We start from the raw sequence: 23,685 nt of genomic DNA on the forward strand, positions 1-23,685 counted from the left end.
CCAGGGACACCCGGGTTGCTCAGTCGGTTAAGCGTCTGCCTTCGGCTCAGGTCATGATCTCGGGGTCCTGGGATCAAGTCCCGCATTGGGCTCCTTGCTCAGCGGGGAGCCTGCTTCTCCCTTTCCCTGTCGCTTCCCCTGCTTGTGCTCCCCTTGTGTTCGCTCACTCTCTCTCTGTCAAATAAATACATAAAATCTTTAAAAAAAAAAAAAAAACCCAAAACAGAGAAGCTGACATCATTCCATGCTTTCCTTTTTACTTGGGACAAGTGTTGTCTTATCCTGCTTCCGTAGTTCTGCTTGCTCCTCTCAGTGGCAGAAAAGAGCATCCGAACGCATTCTTTTAGAAACACACATTCTAATTTTCAAAGAAGTTGGCACTTCATCACAGGCAATTTTTATACTCCCATCCTCAACATGATTCCACAGAGGGACTAGCCAGGCCCAACGACAATTCGGTTTCTCTACGCCTTCAACAACCACAATCTAACAACTGGGCAGATGCTAGAAGACAGCAACAAATCTCGGAGAGCACACAAGAAACAAAAACAAAGTAATGTGGAGAGCTGAATTAAAAAGTGGACAGACCCGCTTCCCATCAGTTTTTACCTTCCCACAAAATGTTCACGTCCTCAATCCACATAATGACAAATAGAACCTAATTAAAGCTAAAAGGACCAACTAACAATATACTTATAATTTTACACTTTCTTTTAATCTAGAATGTTTGACTGCTTGATGTACTTTTCATCTCGCCTGTAAGTTGTGAGAATAAAATACCAAGATACAAGTTTATTTAAGCGACATTATATTAACTGAGGATCTAAACACATCTTACCTGTAAATATGTTTCCAATCCTTGTCGTCGTTGTTCCAAGACTTTTGGGACCCAGTTCCTAACGTGTTTAGAAGGGATTTCTGGAGTTTTTATACATTTCTTCAGCTACAAAGACAGAAACAGAAAAAATACAGAAAAAGTCTCAATTATAAAGACATTCTTTGAGGGGGAACGCCAATAAAAGAAAATGAACCACCATTATCTCCAATAAAAAGACAGAAGAAAATATAACTGTATTGAAATTTTTTAAAAAAAATTCTTTACTTAGGGGCGCCTGGGTGTCTCAGTCAGTTGAGCGTCTTACTCTTGGTTTCAGCTCAGGTCATGATCTCAGGGTCCTGGGATCAAGCCCCACGTCAGGCTCCATGCTCAGAGCAGAGTCTGCTGGAGATTCTCTCCCCCTCCCTTTGCCCCTCCTCCATTCGCATGCGTGCGCACATGCGCGCACTCTCTCTCTCTCTCAAATAAATAAATAAAATCTTAAAAAAAAAAATCCTTTACTTAGCTGTCCTACATGTTCAGGTTTCAGGATAAGAGGTTTGTGTTTTTGGTAGTTGTTATGGTTGCATATCATCTAGTATTTCAGACCAGAATTATTTTTCTCTGAAAAGTTACAAGTTCAGTAAATGCAAAAAAAAAAAAAAAAAATAGTTCAGTAAATGCATCATAATGGAGGTAAGGTAGTTTATAATTTCCAAAATCAATTACTAGAAAGAAATTTTGCTCAGAAGAAGTACTTTTCTGATGAAAAGCTTTTCTACATATTATTTCACATAAAAACTCAAAATAAGATGCAATGTTTATAACCAACTTGTTGGAAATGCCACATGAACTAGACCACACCAGCTGGAAAGTTTCTCAAAAGGTCTGCAACAGAATGAACTTCAGCTTTTTTTTTTTTTTTAAAGATTTTATTTATTTATCTATGTGACAGAGAGACAGCCAGCGAGAGAGGGAACACAAGCAGGGGGAGTGGGAGAGGAAGAAGCAGGCTCCCAGTGGAGGAGCCTGATGTGGGGCTCGATCCCAGAATGCCGGGATCACGCCCTGAGCCGAAGGCAGACGCTTAACCGCTGTGCCACCCAGGCGCCCCTGCACTTCAGCTTTTTAAAAGAGAAAGACTGATGGTTCCAATGCTCCTAAGAATTAGGTCCAAATTCTGTGTAAGAAAAATCACGGTTCTCGGCCAAGCCTTTCTGGGCAGGAGTTGGAAGGAACCGCATAAAAGAGAAAAATTCTACTGGAACTTGAGTTAGAGCTGCCTGTGGGAGGCACATCCTGTCTATGACATCTACACCCTAACCTGGGAATGTTACTTTACATGGCAAGCCGCTTTGCGGAGGTCATTAAATTAGGCGTCTTAAAATGGAGTGATTCTCCTAGAGTACCCAGGTGGGCTCAGTGTAATAAGATTCCTTAGAAAAAGGAAGCAGGAGGGTCAGATTCAGAGAGAGTGTGGAAGATGGTACATGGTAGCTTCTACCACAGAGGAAGGCTCGAGAGCCCAGTGATCTCTAGAAGCTGGAAAGGAAAGGGAATGGATGCTCCCCTCCTTGATTTCGGTCCAGTGAAGCTCGTTTCAGACTTCCGACCTCAAGAAGGATAAACAAAATAAATGTCTTGTTTTAAGCCACTAAGTTTGTGCTAATATGTTACAGCAGCAATACGAAACTGATACACTGACTAAAGCGGCATGAAGTTTAATGTTCTCATTAAAAACTTAGAAAACCGACCGAAACTGTGTAGGGGAAGTCAGAGCTGGTTAAGAATAGACAGATTATGACCTGCTGAGTGAGGGGCACAAGCCCTGAGCATCTGAGCTCCCACATTGGGGAAATGAACCCCATGGCTTGTTTTGAATGAAGACGCAGTTTCATTATAGCCATGGAAAGGATGTAGATAGAGTCAGCAGATTTATTACAGATCCCAGAAACAGGGGAGTGGTAGCAGGTCACGAGCCAGCAGGAGATAAGAGAGGAGGGTAGCAAGCACCTATCACTTACAGGTGGTGGGGATGGAGGTCACTAACTTGTCCAAGGCTTACCTCCAAAAGGTTATTTTAAAAGATGCCAGGGAAAGCAAAGTGAGAACTTATCGCAGAAATCCTGAATTCAAGTCCTCACCTGACTGTTCAGACTCTGGGTGTGAGCAGGGTTTTCATACTGTAAAATGCCTAGACAGCAGCTCAGAAAATCAAAATTGTTTTTCAAAGTTTCAAAAACTCAGACATACAAGTTTTTCTCATCACAGACTTCTCCTTTACTATACATGCACATAAGGAGCATAATAATCACTAAGAAAACGCACACAGTTAAAGCCTCGCAGCTAAACCTGTAATAAAAACATCTTTCTGCACATAAGAATATATTTACCATTAACGGAAAAAGAAGGGGTCTTTGGACATCTCCCAGGTCAGCACTTCCAGTTCAAGCCACCAGGCAGAGCCTGGATTTGCAGCCTCCCTCCGTCATTAAAATACTAATGTGAAAGTGCTCACTGCAAACCACAAATCCACTCTCCTTGCTCTGCTCACCAACAGAGCTCCTGTATTATTAGGAATAGTCATGTATTCAGTTAAATTCAGCCAAAAAGCTAAACTCCCCCCCCAATGCCCCCCCCCCCCCACTGCAGAGAGTGGAAGAGAGCGGTAATCAGAAGTCACTGAGGACTTTTCATAAAAATTCTTTTAAAATGGAACAGACTCAGGGCACCTGGCTGGCTCAGTCAGTAGCACATGCAACTCTGGATCATGGGGTTGTGAGTTCGAGCCCCATGTTGGCTGTAGAGATTACTTTAAAGAATAAATACAATTAAAAAAAAAAGGAACAGAATCAGCTGGCTTGCACGTTCTGTTCTACCGTCCCCCACACCCCACCCAGGTCTGTCCCCTGCCACCTTCTTCCTGCCTAGAATGTGATCATGATGGCTGGAGCTGCAGCGGCCATCTGCCACCACGGGGCAACCCTGAGGATGGAAGACAGGTGTTTCAGATGACTGAGCAGAAAGGAAGCAGCAGCCACGTGCCTGAGCCTTCAGGAGCTGTCTCAGCCCTGGACTGTTCACTTGCTGACTTGTATTCTGAGAGGAAAAAAATAATCCTTTTTTTCCTTAAGGGTCACTGGTATTTGGACTCTCTGTTTTATGTACCTGAAGTTAATCCGGATAAATGTCCAGAAAGAAAAAACAGGCAAAAAGCCAAAGGTAATGGGACACAGAAGAATGAAACCAAAGGGACAGAGAAGAAGTAATTACCAAGTGAGAGATTAAGAACTTTCTACAAGACAGAAAGCAGGAGTATGCCAATGAGGAAAACAGAGCAGAGGAAGCCCCCAGCCAGGCCACCTCAAGAAAGGGATCGCAAAGAGCAGGGACCCCTGTCTTCTCAGCAGACTTGAGAGCTTTGTGCTCAGGACTGGCGTAAGAGGAAGGGGGAGCCGAGAAGAGGAATGACGCAATGCCATGGCTCGTGCCAATAAATGCTCTGTCCCTACCCCCATTAGCAGGGCGACTAGTTACCTGGTTGCATCCCTAGCACTCACACCCACATAAAAAAGGGTCAGCATCCCTCAAGAAAATGAATGAAGCAACTGGCTGGAATGATGGTGTCTGCCACTCTACTCACGCTGTCGCGGGGTCCCCACTCTAACAGCTGGCTCTCTCCTCTCACTCCCTGCGATGAAGCCCTCCAGCTGACACGCCCTACAGAGGGACCAGGCTCCTGTACCCAAGGCAGAGGTACCGTTGAAAAACAGCAGGAATGATTCATCTAGTTGCATGGGCAATGGAGGCTAGCTGTCATGGCAAAGACAGCACTATGAAAAAGAAAGGACAAGAAAACCAAGTTGAACAACGAACCCCAAAGGAAAACAAGTAACAGAACAGATCCTTGACATCTACTTAGTACCTGCAGGCTGATTTGAGAAGATGTTGCTTCTATAAAACAAGAAGAGGTTGCTATGGAAAAAAAAAAAAGAATGAGATTTTTTGAGAAATTAAAAAACACGACACGGAAGTCAAAAATTAAAAAAGAGGTAGAATATAAAATCATGGACGTCTCTCAAACTGTACAGCAAAGAGACTGAGAGCAAAGTTAGGTGAAAAGAAAAACACCACCAGGATTAATCCAGGAAGTTTAATCTAAAACAAATAAGCATTCCATAAAGGAGAAAAGAAATTCTCAAAGAAATGATAGAAGAATTATGCGACCTCATATAGATCTTCAGATTAAGAACCCACTGAGCACCAGCGTAATATACTTCAAAAGCCCCACAGCCACCGACATTTATCTGGGAGCTCTCCGGAAAACAAGGACAGAGAGAAGACACAGGGAAAACATGTGGTGACAAGCACAGGAAGGGGAACGGCAGGGGCAGCTGACTTCTTGTCGGCAGCGGCGGACGGGAGGACATCAGTGCTGCAAAGATCTGATGTGAGCAGGGATTTCTATCACCAGCCATACCGTCAACCATGTGTGGGAGAACAGAAGCATTTTCTGACATTCCAGACCTCAAAAGGTTTACCTCCTAAGCTTCTTTTACACGAAGGAAGTTGAGGCTGTAACTCCAAAAAACAGCTTAAAGCAAAGAAGAGAAAGACGAGGATCAGGACTTATAGCCCGGCCCCATCAGTGTGAGGAAGGGAACCCAGGGACAGCAGATTTGGGGAGCGGAGTTTCTGGGAGAAGGCTGATTCCATGCAGTAGGAAGCATGGGGAAGATGAACACATTTTAGGTTTTGTTCAAGTAGATTATCTCTCGTCTACTAGAAAAGATAAGTTCCAGGGGAAGCAAGAGCCCCTGAAGAAGGTCCTGGAGCAGAAGACACTGAGGCTCTCCTACATGTTCATTCAGTGCTAGAGACACCCCTGGGGCACGTGGGGCTCACATACCGGGGAAAGACAAGAAACAATACACGAGGTAATGGGGGGGGGAGAGATAGTAACAGAAAGGGCCGGGAGTTGGGGGCCTGTGTGAGGTGGGAATGTCTGAGGAGCGATGGGAATCAGGCAAGGAGGGAGCCAGGTAAGGAGCTGGCGAAGGAGCAATGGGGAGGAGGGGCCAAGCCTGGTGTTCAAAACGCAGCAAGGAGACGGGTTCAGAGAGGTGGCAGCATCGCACGCTGCAGGGCCTTGGAGGCCACGTAGGAAATTGTGTTCATTTTAAATGGGAAGCTTAGTGAATGTCTTCAGCAAGGGAACGACCTGATAGAAGTTTACTTGAAAGAGGTCCTGCCAGATTCCATAAGCGAGATGCACTATAATAGGGCAGGAGTCAACATGAGGAGACCGGTCGGAACCTTCTGCAGAAGAAATCCAGGCAAGAGACCAGGGTGCTTTGGACTATGGTCCTGGCAGTGGAAGCGGGGACAAGTAGAGGCTGCGGGAGTATGCAGAAAGGAGAGATGCTCAGAATGACTCTGAGTCCCTAGCGGTGTCAGGTCTGCGGCTTCGCCGGGCAGCCATATTTGAGTGACCGGTCTGCTGGTTACGGAAAGGTGGTAGAAAGCCAGGTTCGGGGAAAGTGGCAGGCAACACCGGCTATCTCCCCAGATCCACCGCCCCTCCCTTCCACAGAACAGCAGGGATTTTCAGCTGGCGTACATGAATAGGAGCATGAGCGCAGAATAAAGAACACGTTTCCCAAGTGCCCTGGAAGCTGTGTGTGGCCATAGGACTGAATTCTTGCAGAATAAAGAACACACTTCCCAAGCGCCCTGGAAGCTGTGTGTGGCCATAGGACTGAATTCTTGTGGAAGGCAGGTAAACAGAAGTGTTCTTACAGGGAAGGACTATTTCCTTCTTTCCTTTCCTCCATCCTGCTAGCTGACCTGGCCATGTAATGGCTAGACAGACGCCTTCACCCATGAGGTCAAAGACTCCCATGGAGAATGCTAAAGCCATAAGAGCCTGGGCCCCTGATCATGAAACAGCCACATCAGCCCTACACATTTACAGGAGAGAAATAAAGGCATATCTGTGGGGCGCCTGGGTGGCTCAGTGGGTTGAGTGTCTGCCTTTGGCTCAGGCCATGATCTCAGGAACCTGGGATCAAGTCCCACACCGGGCTCCCTGCTCCGCGGGGAGTCTGCTTCTCCCTCTCCCTCTGCCCCTCTCCCTGCTACACAAACAGACAAATAAATAACTAATAAATGTACATCTGTGAATGCCACCATTATTCTGGCTCTAGAGTTACTTGCAGCAAAGTCGTAATCTCACATGAGTAGGGCTTACAGGTGATAAAGCTAGTTGCCTACCCAATATTCCTTCCTTCCTTCTTCTTGCAAAAAAAAACCCCAAACCAAAAACAAAACCCCAATGCCATTCAGGGTGTCAACGTGGTGAGCAAAAAAATCTTGATTTCTCAAGTTCCCTTGTAATTAGGATGGCCATGTGACAGAATGTTAGTGAAATGTAGTTGAAGTCTACTGGGTAGGGCTCCTGTTTTCCTCAGAGAGAAAGTAACGAAGAAAAGAGAAGGAAAAGAAAAAAGAAAAGGTCCTTCTTCCTGACAGAAAAGCAGCAAGGGCTGGAGGGACAGCAGCTACATTGTAACTAGAAGGGTGCAAGACAGGTGCAAAGGTAAAGATGGCGAAGCAGAAAGACAAAAAGGAGCTTGGAACAGGATACTGTGGAATTGCTACATCAACTTGGATTGCCTGCTTTCAGTTTTGTTGCAGTATGAGAATCATCTCTCACTTGTTTAAGAAACCTAGTCAAGTTGCTATTACATCTAACCAAAAATAATCCTGGCATAAAGGAATCCACTGTTTGGTTTCGATGATTTAAAGTGACAGAGGCCCCCTAGGCACTCAAATGGAGATAAAGCACAGGCAGGCAGATATGGGCCTGTAGATCTGGGCATCAGATACCTACGTGGAATCTAGAGCCTTGGAACTAGATGACGGTGGGAGTTTCTCCACTGGCACAGACGGAAAAAAAATTGCTGTGATGGCAGAATCCTAAGACAGCTCCAAGATCCCTGTCTCTTGGTGCAGGTACTGCAGAATCCCTTCCCCTGGGTTCAGATGGCCTCGTTGAACGTGGTGGGGGACAGTCACTCCCTTGATCAGGTTACCTTTTATGAGACCCAGTCCCAGCAGACTGCTGGCTTTGCCATGTTACAGCCACATGGCTCAGACCTGGGGGTGGCCTTGAAGAGCTGAGAGCTACCCCTAGCCAACAGTCAGCAAGCAAAAAGGGACCTCAGTCCCATGACAGCAAGAAATGGAGTCTCCCCAAAATGAGCCTGCAAGAGGACCCTGAGCCCTAGATGGGACCACAGACTTGGCGACACCCAGGTGACAGCGTGGTGAGACCTTAAGCAGAGAACCCAGTAAACCTGCGCCCAGACTCCTGACCCACAGGAACTCTGAGCAGATACAGTCGTCTCATTTTACGCTGCTGAGTGTGCGGTGATCAGTTCTACTGCAACAGGACACTGATAAAGGGGCTGAGACCCCCAACTCTGAGAGGCAGGGCGGAGAAGTAGGCAGTCACTCACCGAGCAGGGGCTGAAACTGCACATTCGGGCAGCAAAGCGTTCCAAAAAGTGGGCATGGTCAGACTGCACCCAGCGAGGCTGGGGAAGTCAAACACTGGGCAGTGTGCAGGTAAGAAGTGGGAAAGCAGGGACTCCTCTGTCAAGGAATTCTACCAAGAAAGGAGAGCAAGCAGCCCACACGGGAGGGAAGCCTGGAGTCAAAGGTGGGTTTTATTGTGCTAAACAGGAAACGCTATGACATGTTCATTTATTGATGAGACTGATCCAATATTGAGGAAAGAGGGAGGGGGAGAGAGAGGGAGGGGAGGGAAACAATTTATGACCGTCTGTAAAGGAATAAATACGTATCTCACCTCTACAATATTTGAGGTATTTCGCAAACAGAAACAAAGCCAAAAACGCTAAATTATTCTGTGGTAATAAGCTTATTCGGTTTCAGTTTAAACCTAAAGAAACTTCCTTTAAAGCTACTGAATGATGACATTTCTTACATTGTAAAATGGAAAATCAACTCCATTCTCTGTCTCTCTCTCTCTCTCTCTCTTTTTTTTTTAAATCTTGAAGATATAGTACTGAAAACACTTTTCCTTTTTATTGATGTCAGGAGTGTGGAGGAAGCTGATCATCGGAGCGGCAGGGACCTGTGACAGCATTTGTAGGTGAGTAATGAATTGCTTTAGATGAGGAGAGACAAACCCAAGACAATATGTTTGCAGCAGGGCTCAGCTGCTCCCAAGATAAATACCCCTCTGTCATTCCGGCGATGATTAACTGTTCTGGTCACGCTGCACCCAGCCACACGGCCTTTCTGGTCCACGCGGACAGCCACCAGATTCCATGATACCGCAAGCACTGTCCCCTTCGCCTGGAGTGATCACTCTCTTTCCTTTTCTTTTTTTTTTTTGAGATTTTATTTATTTATTTATCTATCTATCTATCTATCTATTTATTTATTTATTTATTTATTTTCAAGTAATCTCTGCACCTATCTATCTATCTATCTATTTATTTATTTATTTATTTATTTATTTATTTTCAAGTAATCTCTGCACCTGATGTGAGGCCTGAACCCACAACCTGGGGATCAAGCGTTGTCTGCTCCCCAGACTGAGGCAGCCAGGTGCCCTCCCTTCCCTTTTTATGCCATGACAAGAGTAAACTCAGAACTTACTGCACACAGATGTGCCATGTATACACTGGTGAGAGTAACCATTTCCTCTCTTTCTTTTTTTCTTTCTTCCTTTCTTTCTTTCTTTCTTTCTTTCTTTCTTTCTTTCTTTCTTTCTTTCTTTCTTTTTCTTTCTTTCTTTTTCCTTCCTTCCTTTTCTTTCTTTCTCTTCCTTCCTTCCTTCCTTCCTTCCTTCCTTCCTTCCTTCCTTCCTTCCTTTCCTTCCTTCCTTCCTTCCTTCCTTCCTTCCTTCCTTCCTTCCTTCCTTCCTTCCTTCCTTCCAGATTTTATTTATTTGAGAGACAGGAAGAGAGAGAGAGAGTATGTGCGTGAGTGCCGGGGAGAGCAGGAGGACAGGGAGGGGGAAGGAATCTCAAGCAGACCCCTTATTGAGCTCGAAGCTGGTCTTAGGGCTGGACCCCAGGACCCTGTGATCGCGACCTATGCCAAAACCAAGAGTCGGATGCTCAACCGACTGAGCCACCCAGGTGCCCCAATAGTGACCATTTTCCACAGAAAGGAACACAAACACTCTTCCAGATCACATGAATAAAAAGATGGAAATGGAACAAAAAAGTTAAGGAAAGAAGTGGGGAGACTTCAGGGTAAAATTCAATCTTTCACTCCACCTTGGCATCCCTACATCCCTAGGGTTCCCTCTAGAAACACTACACGTGGTGCTGTACTCCTGGTTTAACCCCCTAAGGCAGCTTTGGGGTTCCTCTGAAATGTGTACTGCGTTAAATTAAATAGGAGGATGTAATATTTTATTCCAGCCAAAAGGAGGCAATCACAAGCATGAGGACAGTTAACTGAGTAATGAACCAGCACCCTGCTCCCCTGAAGCCCCTGGGCTGGAGCTGAGAGCGTAAGCTGGGAGGGCACGGGCTCAGCAGCTGGCCACATAGGAAAGGGTTTTCCCCCACTCCTGTGACTATAGGCCTATGGAGGTAAAGCTGTTCTCAAGGACCACCATGCAAAGTGGTAACTGGCTTGTCTCTAGGGGATGTGGGCAGGCGTTGCTGGGGCACAGGGGAGGCACGTGCAGGCAAAAGGCTCTCCCTGTCACCACGGTCTGGGCCTGAGCAGTATGGAGGGAACCCTGTAACTTCATTTTTAAAAAGGATACTATGCAAAGAGTGAACAGAGAAGAACAGGGTAGGGGACTGCCTGGGTTTCAGTGTGGTGCTGGTCGTGTTCCCATCCAGGACTGGGGAGCTACAAAGGACTTCCCAGTGTAACCTGGGACAGAAATTACAGTGAGCTCAAACCCCACAACAGAAGCCATTTTTTTCACCCCAAATATTCCTCCAGTAATTTATAAATATGCATAATGTCTTCCAAACATCCTATTTGCCAAATACTTACTTAATGCCTAATAACGTGCCCAACACTAGCATGCAGCGAGGAAGATACAAAAGATAAGATATGGTCCCTTTTATTAAAAAATGTGTCTTCTAGTTGGACAAGACTTGGGGACAACTAAATCTTAATGATCTCTTAGATGTTTTTAGGTTAAGTAGAAATGTCTACTCTAAAGGAACAGGACAGTGCCCGGCTGGCTCAGTCGGTGGAGCATGTGACTCTTGATCTTGGGGTGGTGAGTTCGAGGCACATGTTGGGCAGAGATTACTTTAAAAAAATACATAAAAATAAAAGAACAGGAGTTTCCAAGAACAAAGACATGAGGGAATCAAAAAAGAAACCCATGTGAGAGACAAAGAACATGAGATGTTTTACTTTGGTTTGAAAAGATCAGAACGCAGAGGGGAGGCCATTCGGCATGGCAAAGATAGACAGAAAAAGTGATTTTCATACACTGGGGTGAATGGGGAGACTGGATTGGTGGCCATTGCTGTTTTCTTATGAGAAAGTGAGAAATAAGGTCGACCAGAAAATGGATTTGTGGTTGACACAATAATGGTTCTCCCCAAAGATGTCCATGTCCTGATCATAAGAACCTGAGACTGTGTCACGTTACGTGGCTGAAGAGTGGGATTAAATCAAGCATCCTGAGATGGAGAATTACCTAGGGTTATGTAGGTAAAGCCAATGTAATCTCAAGGGAGAGGCTGAAGTGTCACCATCAGAGAGGGGAGATGTGGGGACGGGACAGATGATGACAGAAACAGAAACTGCAGGGCCTTACTATGGCTTTGGAGACAGAAGAGGCCACAAGCCACAGACTGTGAGCAGCTTCTAGAAGCTAGAAAAGGCAGGGAAATGGATGCTCTCCCAGAGCCTCCCAGGAGGAACACGGCCCTGTCGACACATAATAAATGTGTGTTGCTTTAAGCCACTAGCTCTATGGTGACGAATCCTACCAGTAAAAGGAAATTAATAGAGTCTAAGATTACTGGCCTTGAGGGTCAAGGTCCATGATACGGTTGACAAGGCAGACCCATTTCAATGTATTTGGGCAAAAGAGTGAAGAAGGAAACGGTGCTTTAGGGAAACTGATCTGTAGCAAAGAATGAACCAGAAGACAAGGATCAGAAACAGTTAAAGCCATACTAATAAAATGGTAAGACTCTGGCTTGGGAGGGCAGAGGAGAAAGGGGTAAGTTAAACAGTGCATAGTACTGAAGTTTCAAAGACTTAATCGATGGGACCTGATGACACTCTGAATACAGGAGGTAAGAGAAAGGCAGGAGAGATAACCCCCCACCCCCCACCCAGGGGTTTCAAACCTTGTGGCTTCAGTGCATGTGATGGGGAGAGGGTGGGTGGGGAGGGCTGTTGAAGCGATGTGTCTAAGAATAGAACCACACAACAGGACGTGTCCAACGTCAAGAGGCACTGGGGTGCCTCATCATTTGGGATGCTGGTTTAACAGGTAGATGACTGGGCTCCATCACAGAGATTCTGTTCCAGCATGGCTGGGTAGCACCCGGAATGTGCATTTCGGTCAACACTGTGCTGATTCTGGGGGTCCAAAGTGCCCACTACGAAACACACCCATCAGGAAAAGCTAAACAAAAATGGAATCAAATACTCCTCATGGCTCTGGAGCAAATGACTGATAGGACCCGAAATCTGAAAGAGGGAAAACTGACCTAACAGATAACATACCAACTTAAAGCTTTTGTAAATTAAAATAAGTATCCTAGCCAAAAGGTCCTGAGTGAAAAATACTTTCCAGCAAATGGCTAATATTTCATTAACAAGCCAAGCAAACCAATGGGCAAAAATAAATGAGCCCGCAGCAGAAAGTCAATTCCAAAAGAGGGAATACAATTTCTAAACGAACTAAGACATACCAATGAAAACGGCAACAAGGCCACATACATTGTTTGCTAAGTAAACAAATATAATTGGGGGGAGGTAGAATTCAAACTTGATAACATTTTGTGATACTTTCAAATGTGCTGATTGCATTTCACATCTGCTATAACCATTTTGAAAAATAATTTGGCAAGATACATCAGGGGCTGTAAAAACATCCAAACCCTCTGGTAGAGAATTTTTTTTTCTTTTTTTACCACTTAGCATAAGGAAACCATCTTGAGTATGGAAAAGACTAGATCTAATGAAAACTATCAATAGTTGGAAATTTACTGGGGTGCCTGGGTGGCTTAGTTGGTTAAGGGTTTGCCTTCGGCTCAGGTCCTGGAATCGAGTCCTGCATTGGGCTCCCTGCGTCTCCCTCTCCCTCTGCTGCTCCCCCAGCTTGTGCTCTCATTCTCGCTCGCGCACTCTCAAATAAAATAAATAAATATCTTGAAAAAATAATTGGAAATTTACCATGTAATGCACACCATCTCATTGAGTTCCTAAAACAATCCTATGAAGTGAGTACTGTCATTATTCCTACCATAGAAATGGGGAATCTGAGACACAGAAACATCTTGCATCTTGCTCCAAGGACTTGAGATCCAGGAAGAAGTACAGGAAGGCTCAGCAACATTCTGCTTCCAAGACCTACACTGAACTTCTACACTAGAATTCCTACCATGCAGGAACATGGTTAGCACAGAAGCATTTGCTTTACTTAAAAAAATTCAAGAAAAGAGGGGCATCTGGCTGGCTCAGTTGGTGGAGTAACTGACTCTTAATCTCAAGGTTGTGCTTTCGAGCCCCAGGTTGGGTATAGAGATTGCCTGAAAATAAAATCTTAAAAAAAAATTCAAGAAAAGAAGGAAAAGAGGAATTACAGTAGAACAGTAGAAATATGTGTAGGTAACAATGGATCATTTCCCCTGTCCCCAAACTTTTTGCAAAGTTAGCCTTATAGTCTAAAATTTACTGGAAAGGGGGGCGCGTGGGTGGCACAGCGGTTAAGCGTCTGCCTTCGGCTCAGGGTGTGATCCTGGCATTTTGGGATCGAGCCCCACATCAGGCTCCTCCGCTGGGAGCCTGCTTCTTCCTCTCCCACTCCCCCTGCTTGTGTTCCCTCTCTCGCTGGCTGTCTCTCTCTCTGTCGAATAAATAAATAAAATCTTTAAAAAAAAATTTACTGGAAAGGAAAAAAGAAAACAACAAAACACCCTTTGAATGTTTCCAACAAAAAGAAAGAAATCCTAAGAAATGTGTTAACAATTGGGATATTATCTTTGCATTTTACTATCAACAATTATAAAAACTGGGGGGAAGTAATAATCATGAAGAACTTTCCTTAGACAACCAGATGGAGTGTGAAATGGGTAACGGTCTTAGCTTCTGCATCAAAATCAGCCCGACAGTAAGTCAGGAGGGGTACTTGTCTGTCTGCAGAACATGGACAAGAGCTATGTACCTAGTATTCTAAAGATGTACAGTGCTTGGTTAGGGGCTCATATATCATTTTAGAATCAACATGGGGACACCGGCCAAACACATTTAACAAGTAAGAAATACAATACAAAATGTCAGAAAAACCAGGACACTGACAACATGGCAAATTGCACAGACTGCCGAAACAGGTGAATATTTCACCTCACCTCAAATGAGAGATTTGACCGAATGCAAAAGGAAAATATTTTACATAAAAATACAACACTCAACACACATCACAAAATTCAAATATGGAAACCGGGGTATCCAAATGGTCATAAAATGGTCAAGTTGTACATGGCAGTAGCAATCAATAAAACTTGTGCATTCTGAGTAAATTTTTTGCTGATTTCCATCCTTAACACAATCTTACAGTCAAGATGACAGACTTCTGCTTTTTCACACCCTACCATGATTTATACTTAACTATCTGCTACAGTCACCTTTTAGCCAAATCACATGCAATTGCACTGGGGCAAGGAAAGGAGACTTCCGGCAGCTGCTTTCTGCGCCACAATATAGAAGTAAATAAAAACATAACTACAACTCTGCATCACGAAGCTATTTTTATCTCCACGTCCCTGTTGGGATGTTTTAAACATACAAAACTGAGAAATTTGAGAATTTCTACTCTCCACTCTGGCAGGCCTGATTCTATGATTACAAGAATAGCTAAAATTATTAACAAGAACTACAGACATTGAAGGAAGAGTCCGAGAAAACCTAGACATTTTTTCTGACTCTGTGTATCTGACAACTGCCGATCATCACTGGGGAGAAAGTAACGTCACGTTAGGGAACCGGAGGAAGGACCCTGCGGTGGTGAGAGGCATGGGAGCCTCTCGCGCAGGGCGGGCCTAATTGGCAGTCACCTGCTGTGCCTGGTGTGGAGAGGTCCCCGAGTATCTGGTGGGAACAGCGAGGTTGTGTCGAGGTCACAGCGAGCAGGGAGGTGAGGAAGGCAGCCTGCGTGTGACAGGGCCCCTTGTCCGTCCCTGGCTCATGAGAGGCTGAGCAGGGGCTGGAGCTCTGGTTTTAATCTCAGTGTAAGAATTTATTTCACGAAGTACCCCACGGAGATCTCCCTAGAATGTCTTTCCTTGCAACGCAAGCAAGCAAAAACAGAATCCCTCACGAAGGCATCGAGACCCAGACTCCAGGTTTGTTCCTCTTTAAGATCCCCAGGTAGGAGCTTTTGTAAAGGCTCACGGCAACGTCTGGTCTAAATCCACATCCACCTGCACTGTTCCTCTTGGAAGTAAATCTGGATTTAACAAAAATTTAACTGAAGAACGACATGTCTATTTCCCTTGCCATCATAAGAGAAAAGTATACAGAGGGAAAGAGTTTCACTAATTTCTCCATAATATCCTGTCAGAGTTTATACTCAATATTCCAGTCTCCTGACTTAAAAAAAAGGAGGGAAATTTAATTTTTAAAGAAACACACAAAAAAAACTTTTAATACAGAATAAGCACATTGTCACATCATTTATGCACTGACAGTTCCCAGAAAATTTAACAGGTCTTTAATGAAATTAAAAGAATAGACTATCTTCCTTAACATATTCACTTAGTATCTTCCCATCTAACTTCCTACCTAATAAAGTGACAGAAGTGAAGAAAATGAATTAGGGCATACATTTACGTGCGTGTGTGTGTGTGTGTGTGTGTATTTATGCATGTGGGTATATCCACATACACCTGTCTATATATTCACAAGCTATGTCTAGGTATTAAGGTAATGTCAGCACCCCAATAATAATTCCTAACCTGCAAAACATTAAATTTTGGTAGAAAATTAAAAAATATTCACTCTTCTATTCTTTACTATTTCTCCCCAAACTCAGCTATTCCTTCCGTACTCTTGTGTCTTTTCTCTAAGACTTGTAATGAAATGAATCCAAGGACTCCAACACCCATGTTGTCCAGTGAGTGGCCTTAATTCAAAAGAATCATACACGTTCTCCTTAGACACGGGCGTCAAAGCATCCTTGAATACATGTGCCATATATGTTATCTTTTCCAGGAACATGTAAGTGTGAGTTGCTTTTAATAAATTTCTCCCTGTAAAATCAATATCTGCTTCTTTCTCTCCTTTTTGTAAAGCACGTTAAGTCTATTTCATGGAGAGATTCAGGTCTGAGTCTGATTCTCTCGGAACCTCGCACGCCCAGGGCAATACCTGCCAAGAGCTTGCAACCTCCCATCTATTTATGTAAAAGATCTTAACAGAAAACCCACGTCCTCGGAAAGCACACCTTCAAGGGACTGAATAATTTAAAAGAAAACTTAATTCATGATCAAAGAAATCCTACTGTGCCAAGAACTATTCACGCTCTCAGAAAACACAGAAAGCAGTCTTAACCTTCTAGCATCTACCCTGTAAGGAAAAAGGGGGGAAAAAAAGTTACCTTTTTGTGCAAGGCATGAAATTCGCTGTACCTTTTTTCAACAAAATGTTTTCTTCCGTTCATTAGCACTTCTATCTTAAACACCTAAGGAAAAAAAAATTTAAAGAGATTAATTCCACTGTTCAAAACCCTCAGTCGTCGGGTGTGGTTAGTTTGTGACCATGATGTATTTCATCCCTTTAAATACAGTAGCTGATGCCCCCACACCAAGAAGGCTCAGGAGACCCTGGTCCAACAGCACTGATTAACGAGCCCTCAAGCCAAATGCTTTAGTTAGTACCAACTGAAGTACCCCCTTAACGTGTCTAAAAACAACAGAAACTTAAACGTGTTCACGGGCTCCTTAACTTTCTAATCAGAGCACACTCCTCCCTTAAAATTGTTTTGCCAAATGAGTATGATGGTATTGAAATAAAGCGAGAGACTGGGGGAAATGGAAGGCCCCAGCATTCCATTATGGGCATTAGGGTATTACAACGACAGCCCTGCTGTGTCATCTGTAAGACAATCCGGCAAACAGCAGTGCATTTTAGGTTAATTTCTTCCTCACCTGCATATTCATCTCTAGTCTCAGCTGGGCCTATTCCTGCTGTTTGCAAAACAGGGAAAATGTAGTAAAGGCTCATTTTCCCTGCGTGATGCCAGTGACAGCTTGAGCTCCCACCTCCAGAAGGTTGAAAGGCCAGAAGAAAAGGCTCTCTGGGTGCAGTAATTAGTAGGCACTAACATGACATTTTCTTGATTCTTAGGTCAGTGGGTCAAGACTGGGAACAAGGATGAGAAATATGATGAAACGCTCATGAAAACACAATGTTAAGATGGGGTGGGGACAGGATGCTGGGTGAGGATGGAAGAGAAGGTGATCTGTTATTTTCAAGAGTGTGTCTTTGACTCCTGTTTTGCTGAGCAAGATGTGGACAACGCCAAGATGATGGAATATTGTTCGATGAGTTAGTGAGCCTAATTTCTTGTTTCAGTTGCCCTTCTGGAAAAAACTCGAGTTGAGGTCACAGGACACCAAAAAGCATTAAAAGCATGCTAACTCTTGAGAAAACTCAAGTTAGCACATGAAACACAAGGGCACACACCGTCATTATGAAAACAGACCCTCTATGGCTCTACATTTCTACCTCATCTGTAAGTATGACTTTTTCGAAAAGAACAAAATTATATCATCAAACGCAAAATGTATTTGTGGATTTGTACTTCTTCGAATCAGAAACAAAATCTTCTGTCGCATGACTCAGCTTGAGAAACCTGCTTTTATTAAAGCAAAGGGTAAATATTTACCAGTTTAACCAATATCTTATACTAACATTTGGTTTTCCAAGAAACCGCCCTAAAAAATACTTTTCTTTGGTCAATTAGTGAAAATACTCTCTTCTAAAAACACATCCATACGGTTCCAAGTCTCAGATGTATGTACACTATTTTTTAGGAAAATACTCTGTTTACTAATTCACCAAAGTAAATTCTTCTCCTTCAAAGACGCTGCCAGGAATAGGATGAGGAAAACACTCTGAGAAACAAACAAAAGCAGCTCAGCTCAACACACGGGCTTGGGTAATAGGACACAGAGTCCCTTTTTAGTGTCAGGCCCCAGAGTTAAATGAGGACAATGTGGGAGCAGGAGAAGTACTTTCCATCTGCTGAACGGCAGGAAAGAAATGAAGTTGAGTGTCGTCATCACACCCACCACTTTAATTGGCACGTTTGCTGCAGAATCCACAGAAGAAGCAAGCTGAAGACTGGGAAAGGCTCAGCCTACCGGGTCACCCTCGTGAAGGCCAGGGATGAGACATATTACCCAGCGACTGCCTCCCGGAATGTCATCCCTTCTATCGACCAGATGGCTCCATTACCAAGTTCCACACTTACTTTTCAGTCACTCAATTCATGGGGGTGGCGGGGAGGGGGGCGGTTTGTACACACACACACACACACACACACACACACACACGTGGTACATTTTCATGCTAATATTTTTATTATGCTGCCATTTTAAAAATATACAACATACGTAATATTGTTCAGACTTCTTTTTAAATTCTGGGAAAATATCTTGGAAAGGAAGTTGGTTAATCAGAGTTTCCAGGACAATGTGAAGCAAGAAATGGAACCAATTTAATAAATCTTATTTTCCTGAATTCCGCAGCAATAGTTTTGCTTTGTTTTGTTTTGTTTTTTATTTTTTATTTTTTTAAAGATTTTATTTATTTATGTGACAGAGACAGCCAGCGAGAGAGGGAACACAAGCAGGGGGAGTGGGAGAGGAAGAAGCAGGCTCATAGCGGAGGAGCCTGATGTGGGGCTCGATCCCATAACGCCGGGATCACGCCCTGAGCCGAAGGCAGACACTTTAACGACTGCGCTACCCAGGCGCCCCTTGTTTTGTTTTTTTAAGAGTTTCTGATACATGTTTCCCAGCTTCCTGGAGAATCTTTTTCCTGCTTTGTTCTCTTGGCAAACTCCGAGTAGCTATTACCTACCGCTAAGGTAGGGACAGCACAAGAAGATGCTGGGAAAGCAAGCAGCACAGTATTGGGCGTTCGTTCATTTATTTATTTAGCAGATACTTACTGAGTGACTACAACGTACTCAGAAGTTGCTCTAGGGCTGTGGGGATTCAGCAGTGAACAAAAGAGGCAAGAGCTCAGGCTTCGAGGAGCATGCATCCTATTTAGTGACAGAGGCCGACTACAAACGCATGCATGAATACAACAAAGTCAGGAAATAAAAAGTCCTACAGAGAACAAGGCAGCAGGGCAATGACACAGAGCTGAACGAGGGTGTTGTTTCAGACAGTGCAGCGTCGGAGAAGGTCTCCCCAGGAAGAGCGGTGGTGAGAGTCGGTACAACATCTGGAGGCAAATACCAGGAAAAAGTTGAACGTGGCTGCCTCTGGAATTTCAGACTGGGAGTGGGTGGACAATAACTTTTTTTTTTTATTTCTGTTAAAAAAAAATTTTTTTTTTTTAAATTAAAGCCTAGGGCAGGGTGATTTCCATGTCTGGTCAAGATGGCGTAACAGGGAGCAGATTTACCCTCCCACCTGAAACAACTCAAAGTATGTGGGAAAGATGGTTCCCAAGACATTAGACATGAGGAAATGAAGAAGAGTGAGAGACAAAAGAAACAAAGTTGAGCCCCACAGTTACCCCAGTCAGAGCCCTGAGGAGAAGTGAGGGGAAGCCAGTTCCAAGGACAGGGTACTGGACAAGAATGAGCTACACACAGAAAGGACCCCTGTGACCTGCCAGAGGTCTCCCTCCAGCATTCAGCTGAACCCTTGTCAACACATGGGACTGGGGAAACTTACCCAAGGACAGGAAGACATTAGAGAGAACAGTGCTCAGAGCTCCCAGATAACTGGGCATACAGCCTGTTTCCAAATGCCCGGTTAGAAAACCTCATAGTTCATGAAACATTAGCTAGAGTTCTCAGAAAGGTCTTGCCTCAGTGGTGGGACAAAATTAACTACAGACTAAAGGCTCTTTTAGTCCAGTGTAAAAAAGCTTAAAACAAGACCTAAAGAGTATAAACTGTTTCCAAGTAACTTAACAACATGACAGGACAAAGCTCAAGAATATTTTTAGGAATATAAAAATATCTAGTACCTAATAAGATAAAATTCATAGGGTCTAGCATCCAATCAAAAAGAGGCGGGAAAAGACAACTCATAATAAGAAGAAAAACCAGTCAATAGAAACCGATCCAGAAATAACACAGATGATAAAATTAGTAGACAAAAGCATCAAAGTCATTACTCTAAGGCAATTTATTTTATTTATGAATCCAGAGGAAAGGGCGATCATGACCATGGGAGATACTAAAACGATACACAGAAAGTCTGGGTCCCACTGATGAAATCAAGAACATCTATGATTAAAATAAAAATACACTGCATGGGATTTATAACAGACTAGACACTACAGAAGAAAAGGTAAGTGAACTTAAAGACCCAGCAACAGAAACTGTCCCAAATGAAAGAGAGGGAACAAAAACTAAAGAACAGCTAAACAGAGCATCAGTAAACTACGGGACAACGTGAAACAGCAGAACGTACATATAATTGGAGTCCCCACAGGAGAGGAGAGACAGGAGACTGAGGCTGGCAGAAAAGACAAATATATTTAAAGAAATCATGACCAAAATATTTCCAAATTTGATGGAAACTATAATCCCACAGATCTAAAAAGACCAGTGGATCCAAATACAAGAAACATAGGGGGAAAAAACCCCAAATCTGAGGCAAATCATAACCAAATTCTTTAAAACCAGTAAGAAAGAGAAAATCTGAAAAGCAGCCAGGGGAAAAAAGAGACATTAAGTAGAAAAGAAAGGGAAGTTGGATACCACATTTCTTCAGTATTTCCATAACTAACCAAGCATATAAGAGTGATTCGATGCATATATTCTCGACTTACGTTTTACATATCATAGCAATATGTTCTTTGTAAAGTAGCATGTGTCAAATAAAATGTACAATTTAAGGCCAGTCAAATTTTTAATCACTATTTTTAAAGCATTTCAGTCCTTCTTCCCCATCAAATAGTAATAACAAGAGGGACAACAAGGGCTTTTCTAGCACTTACGATGTACAGGCCCTGCTCCAAGCTCTTTACTCATAATTACCACTCATTTAATTCTCACCACCCCAAAAGAAATAGGTAGCATTATCCCCATTTTATAGGTCAGGAAACTGAGGCAAGGACTAAGTAACTTGACCACAGTAGAGGTGCATTTGGAACCCAGCAACTCAGTTCCTGAATCTGCCCTTCTAACCACTGCATAATATTGACTCCCAACGAGCAGAGTTCTTTAGACAGTCCCATTTCTTGGGGGAAATGTTCTGGAGTAAGGAAAACACCTTCCATTCCTTTCTCCCTGGAGGTTCTGTCCCCTGGATGGGCTTCTCAGGAGCACAAGACACTTAGCAAGGGCAATGCTCGTGGTGTCATGAGGTCTTTACCCTCCACTCTTTGGTGGCTGTGCTCCTTTCAATAGAACCAGACCACTGATCTCTATAAAAAGCATACAACTCCGTAGAGTAGAAGGATACTTTTTTATACTACCTCCTCCTGTCAGGATCTGTGCTCACACTGCCCCCTCAATCTCCTTATACCGTGGTTCCAAATGATAGCTTCTATGGTATTCGCTTAAAAAAAAAATAGTATGTACTTATCAAAAAAAGTTTCAAAAATTCCAAAGACTGTAAACTTAAAAAAGTATAAGTTTCTTACATAAGAGACTTGTATAAGTCCTTGCCAAGGCAAGAGGGATCTTAAATATCCTTTCACAAATTGTCCCTACGCACACTAGCTCTGTATGTACCCATGTACACAGAAGTTGTTACCTTCTTACACAACTGTAGCCACATCATACAGTCCTGCTACTTCACGTCTACTAATTTTATTTTTTAACCTTATTTTATTTATTTAGTACACGTTGAACATCTTTACTTATCGCACATTTTGCAATGCCTAATTCTTCAATGGCTACCTAGTACTCCTACGTATAATTGTTACCATACTTTATTTAATTAGAACCCTAAGGTAGATATGAAGTCACTGTCCTATTTTGTACAGTACGTATGCATGTATGCTTATATATGTATATATGTACATGTTTATATATGTATATATGTACATGTTTATATATGTATGTTTATATAGTTGATGCATGAACACCACAGGGGTTAGGGGCACCAACCCCTCATGCAATCGAAAACACATGTATAACTTCTGACCCCCCCAAAACTTAACTACCAATAGCCTACTAATGACTAGAACATAAACAGTTGATTAACAGTATTTGTATATTACGTGTATTGTATACTGTATTCTTACAATAAAGTAAGCTAGAGAAAAGAATATGTTAAGAAAATCATAAAGAACAAATACGTTTACAGTAATGTACTATATTTATTGAAAGAAAAATCCACATAGAAGCGGACCCACACAGTTCAAACCCACACTGTTCAATGGCAAACTGTATGTGTTTATGTGTTTTATTTATATATAGATATATACATAATCCTTGTTTCTGTACACGTGTGTATACACACACACACACACACACACACACAGAGGATGAATAATCAAAAACTTTGCCAAATTTACCCCCTGCCCTCAAATCTACAAAGTTACACACCAGCTAATAGGATATGGAATGTCTGGCCCATCCTAACCAACACTCCCTGTTAGTCACTTTGGCAAGCTGGTGAGTGAAATGAGAATTAACTGGATGTATTTTAACCAGTGTGTATAGTGGCATAAGTTTCCATTCCAACTATCTCATAAAATCACACAGAGACCCCACCTTCCTGTCTAACCCTCTACTCTTGGAGATATACTTGTCCTCAAAGATTTCCAGAAATCCCTCTGTATAAAGCACAGAGGCTTCATGTAACTAAAAAAACATATTAAGGCTTCCATTAGGTTTGCTTTAAAAAAAAAAAAAACACCACAAATTATATCGTTCATGTGACTAAATTCTATCCACAGTCCTGGGAACATTATTAAGTCATTAAATTTAAGTTGAAAAGAAAAATAGATATGTTAAAGACAAGACTTCCATTCCTAAGTGTGGTTTTGATTACGTGTTGGAGCCAATTTTTTTTCCCTAGGTGATAGTATCTCTGCAATTAAACTGGAAGTCCATGATAAAATATTTCAAAATTTGGGTCGACACCCAATTTTCCAGGAACGTATTTTAAGAAATAAAATAAACTTAAGCTAAAGAAAGACTTAACCCATACTCCAGGTTGAATGGCCTCTTGACTTCAGAAGCTCATACTTTATGAAGTTATCCACTAGTAATCAAAGCAAAAACAAAGTTTTTCCTGTAACAGGCTAAAAATATCTAATAAATAATTTAAATGCCTCCTAACTACAGATGGGGATTCTATATACAAATAAAACTTGGGACACCTTGGTGGCTCAGTCAGTTAAGCGTCTGCCTTCAGCTCAGGTCATGATCCCAGGGTCCTGGGATTGAGCCCCACATCAGGCTC

The 23,685-nt window shown here is 43.0% G+C and overlaps 1 protein-coding gene across 3 annotated transcripts in view; it reads right to left on the reverse strand.

Moving 5' to 3' along the window:
• The window catches only part of SNX24 (sorting nexin 24), a 156,724-nt gene that overhangs the window by 60,116 nt on the left and 72,923 nt on the right, over positions 1-23,685 (reverse strand). For all 3 annotated transcript variants that reach the window (XR_015724596.1, XM_045794848.2, XM_087862354.1), the window contains exons 2-3: positions 16,671-16,754; positions 839-943 (exon numbers count right to left, since the gene is read on the reverse strand). Coding sequence is in view for 2 of the 3 variants with exons in the window: in XM_045794848.2 (XP_045650804.1) it covers positions 839-943; positions 16,671-16,754 (189 nt within the window). In the remaining variant the exon portion in view is untranslated. The remainder of the gene's footprint in view (positions 1-838; positions 944-16,670; positions 16,755-23,685) is intronic.

This window comes from Ursus americanus, chromosome 5 (assembly GCF_024610735.1).
Source record: "Ursus americanus isolate L20-20 chromosome 5, mUrsAme1.1.p, whole genome shotgun sequence".
Taxonomy (NCBI): Eukaryota; Metazoa; Chordata; class Mammalia; order Carnivora; family Ursidae; genus Ursus; species Ursus americanus.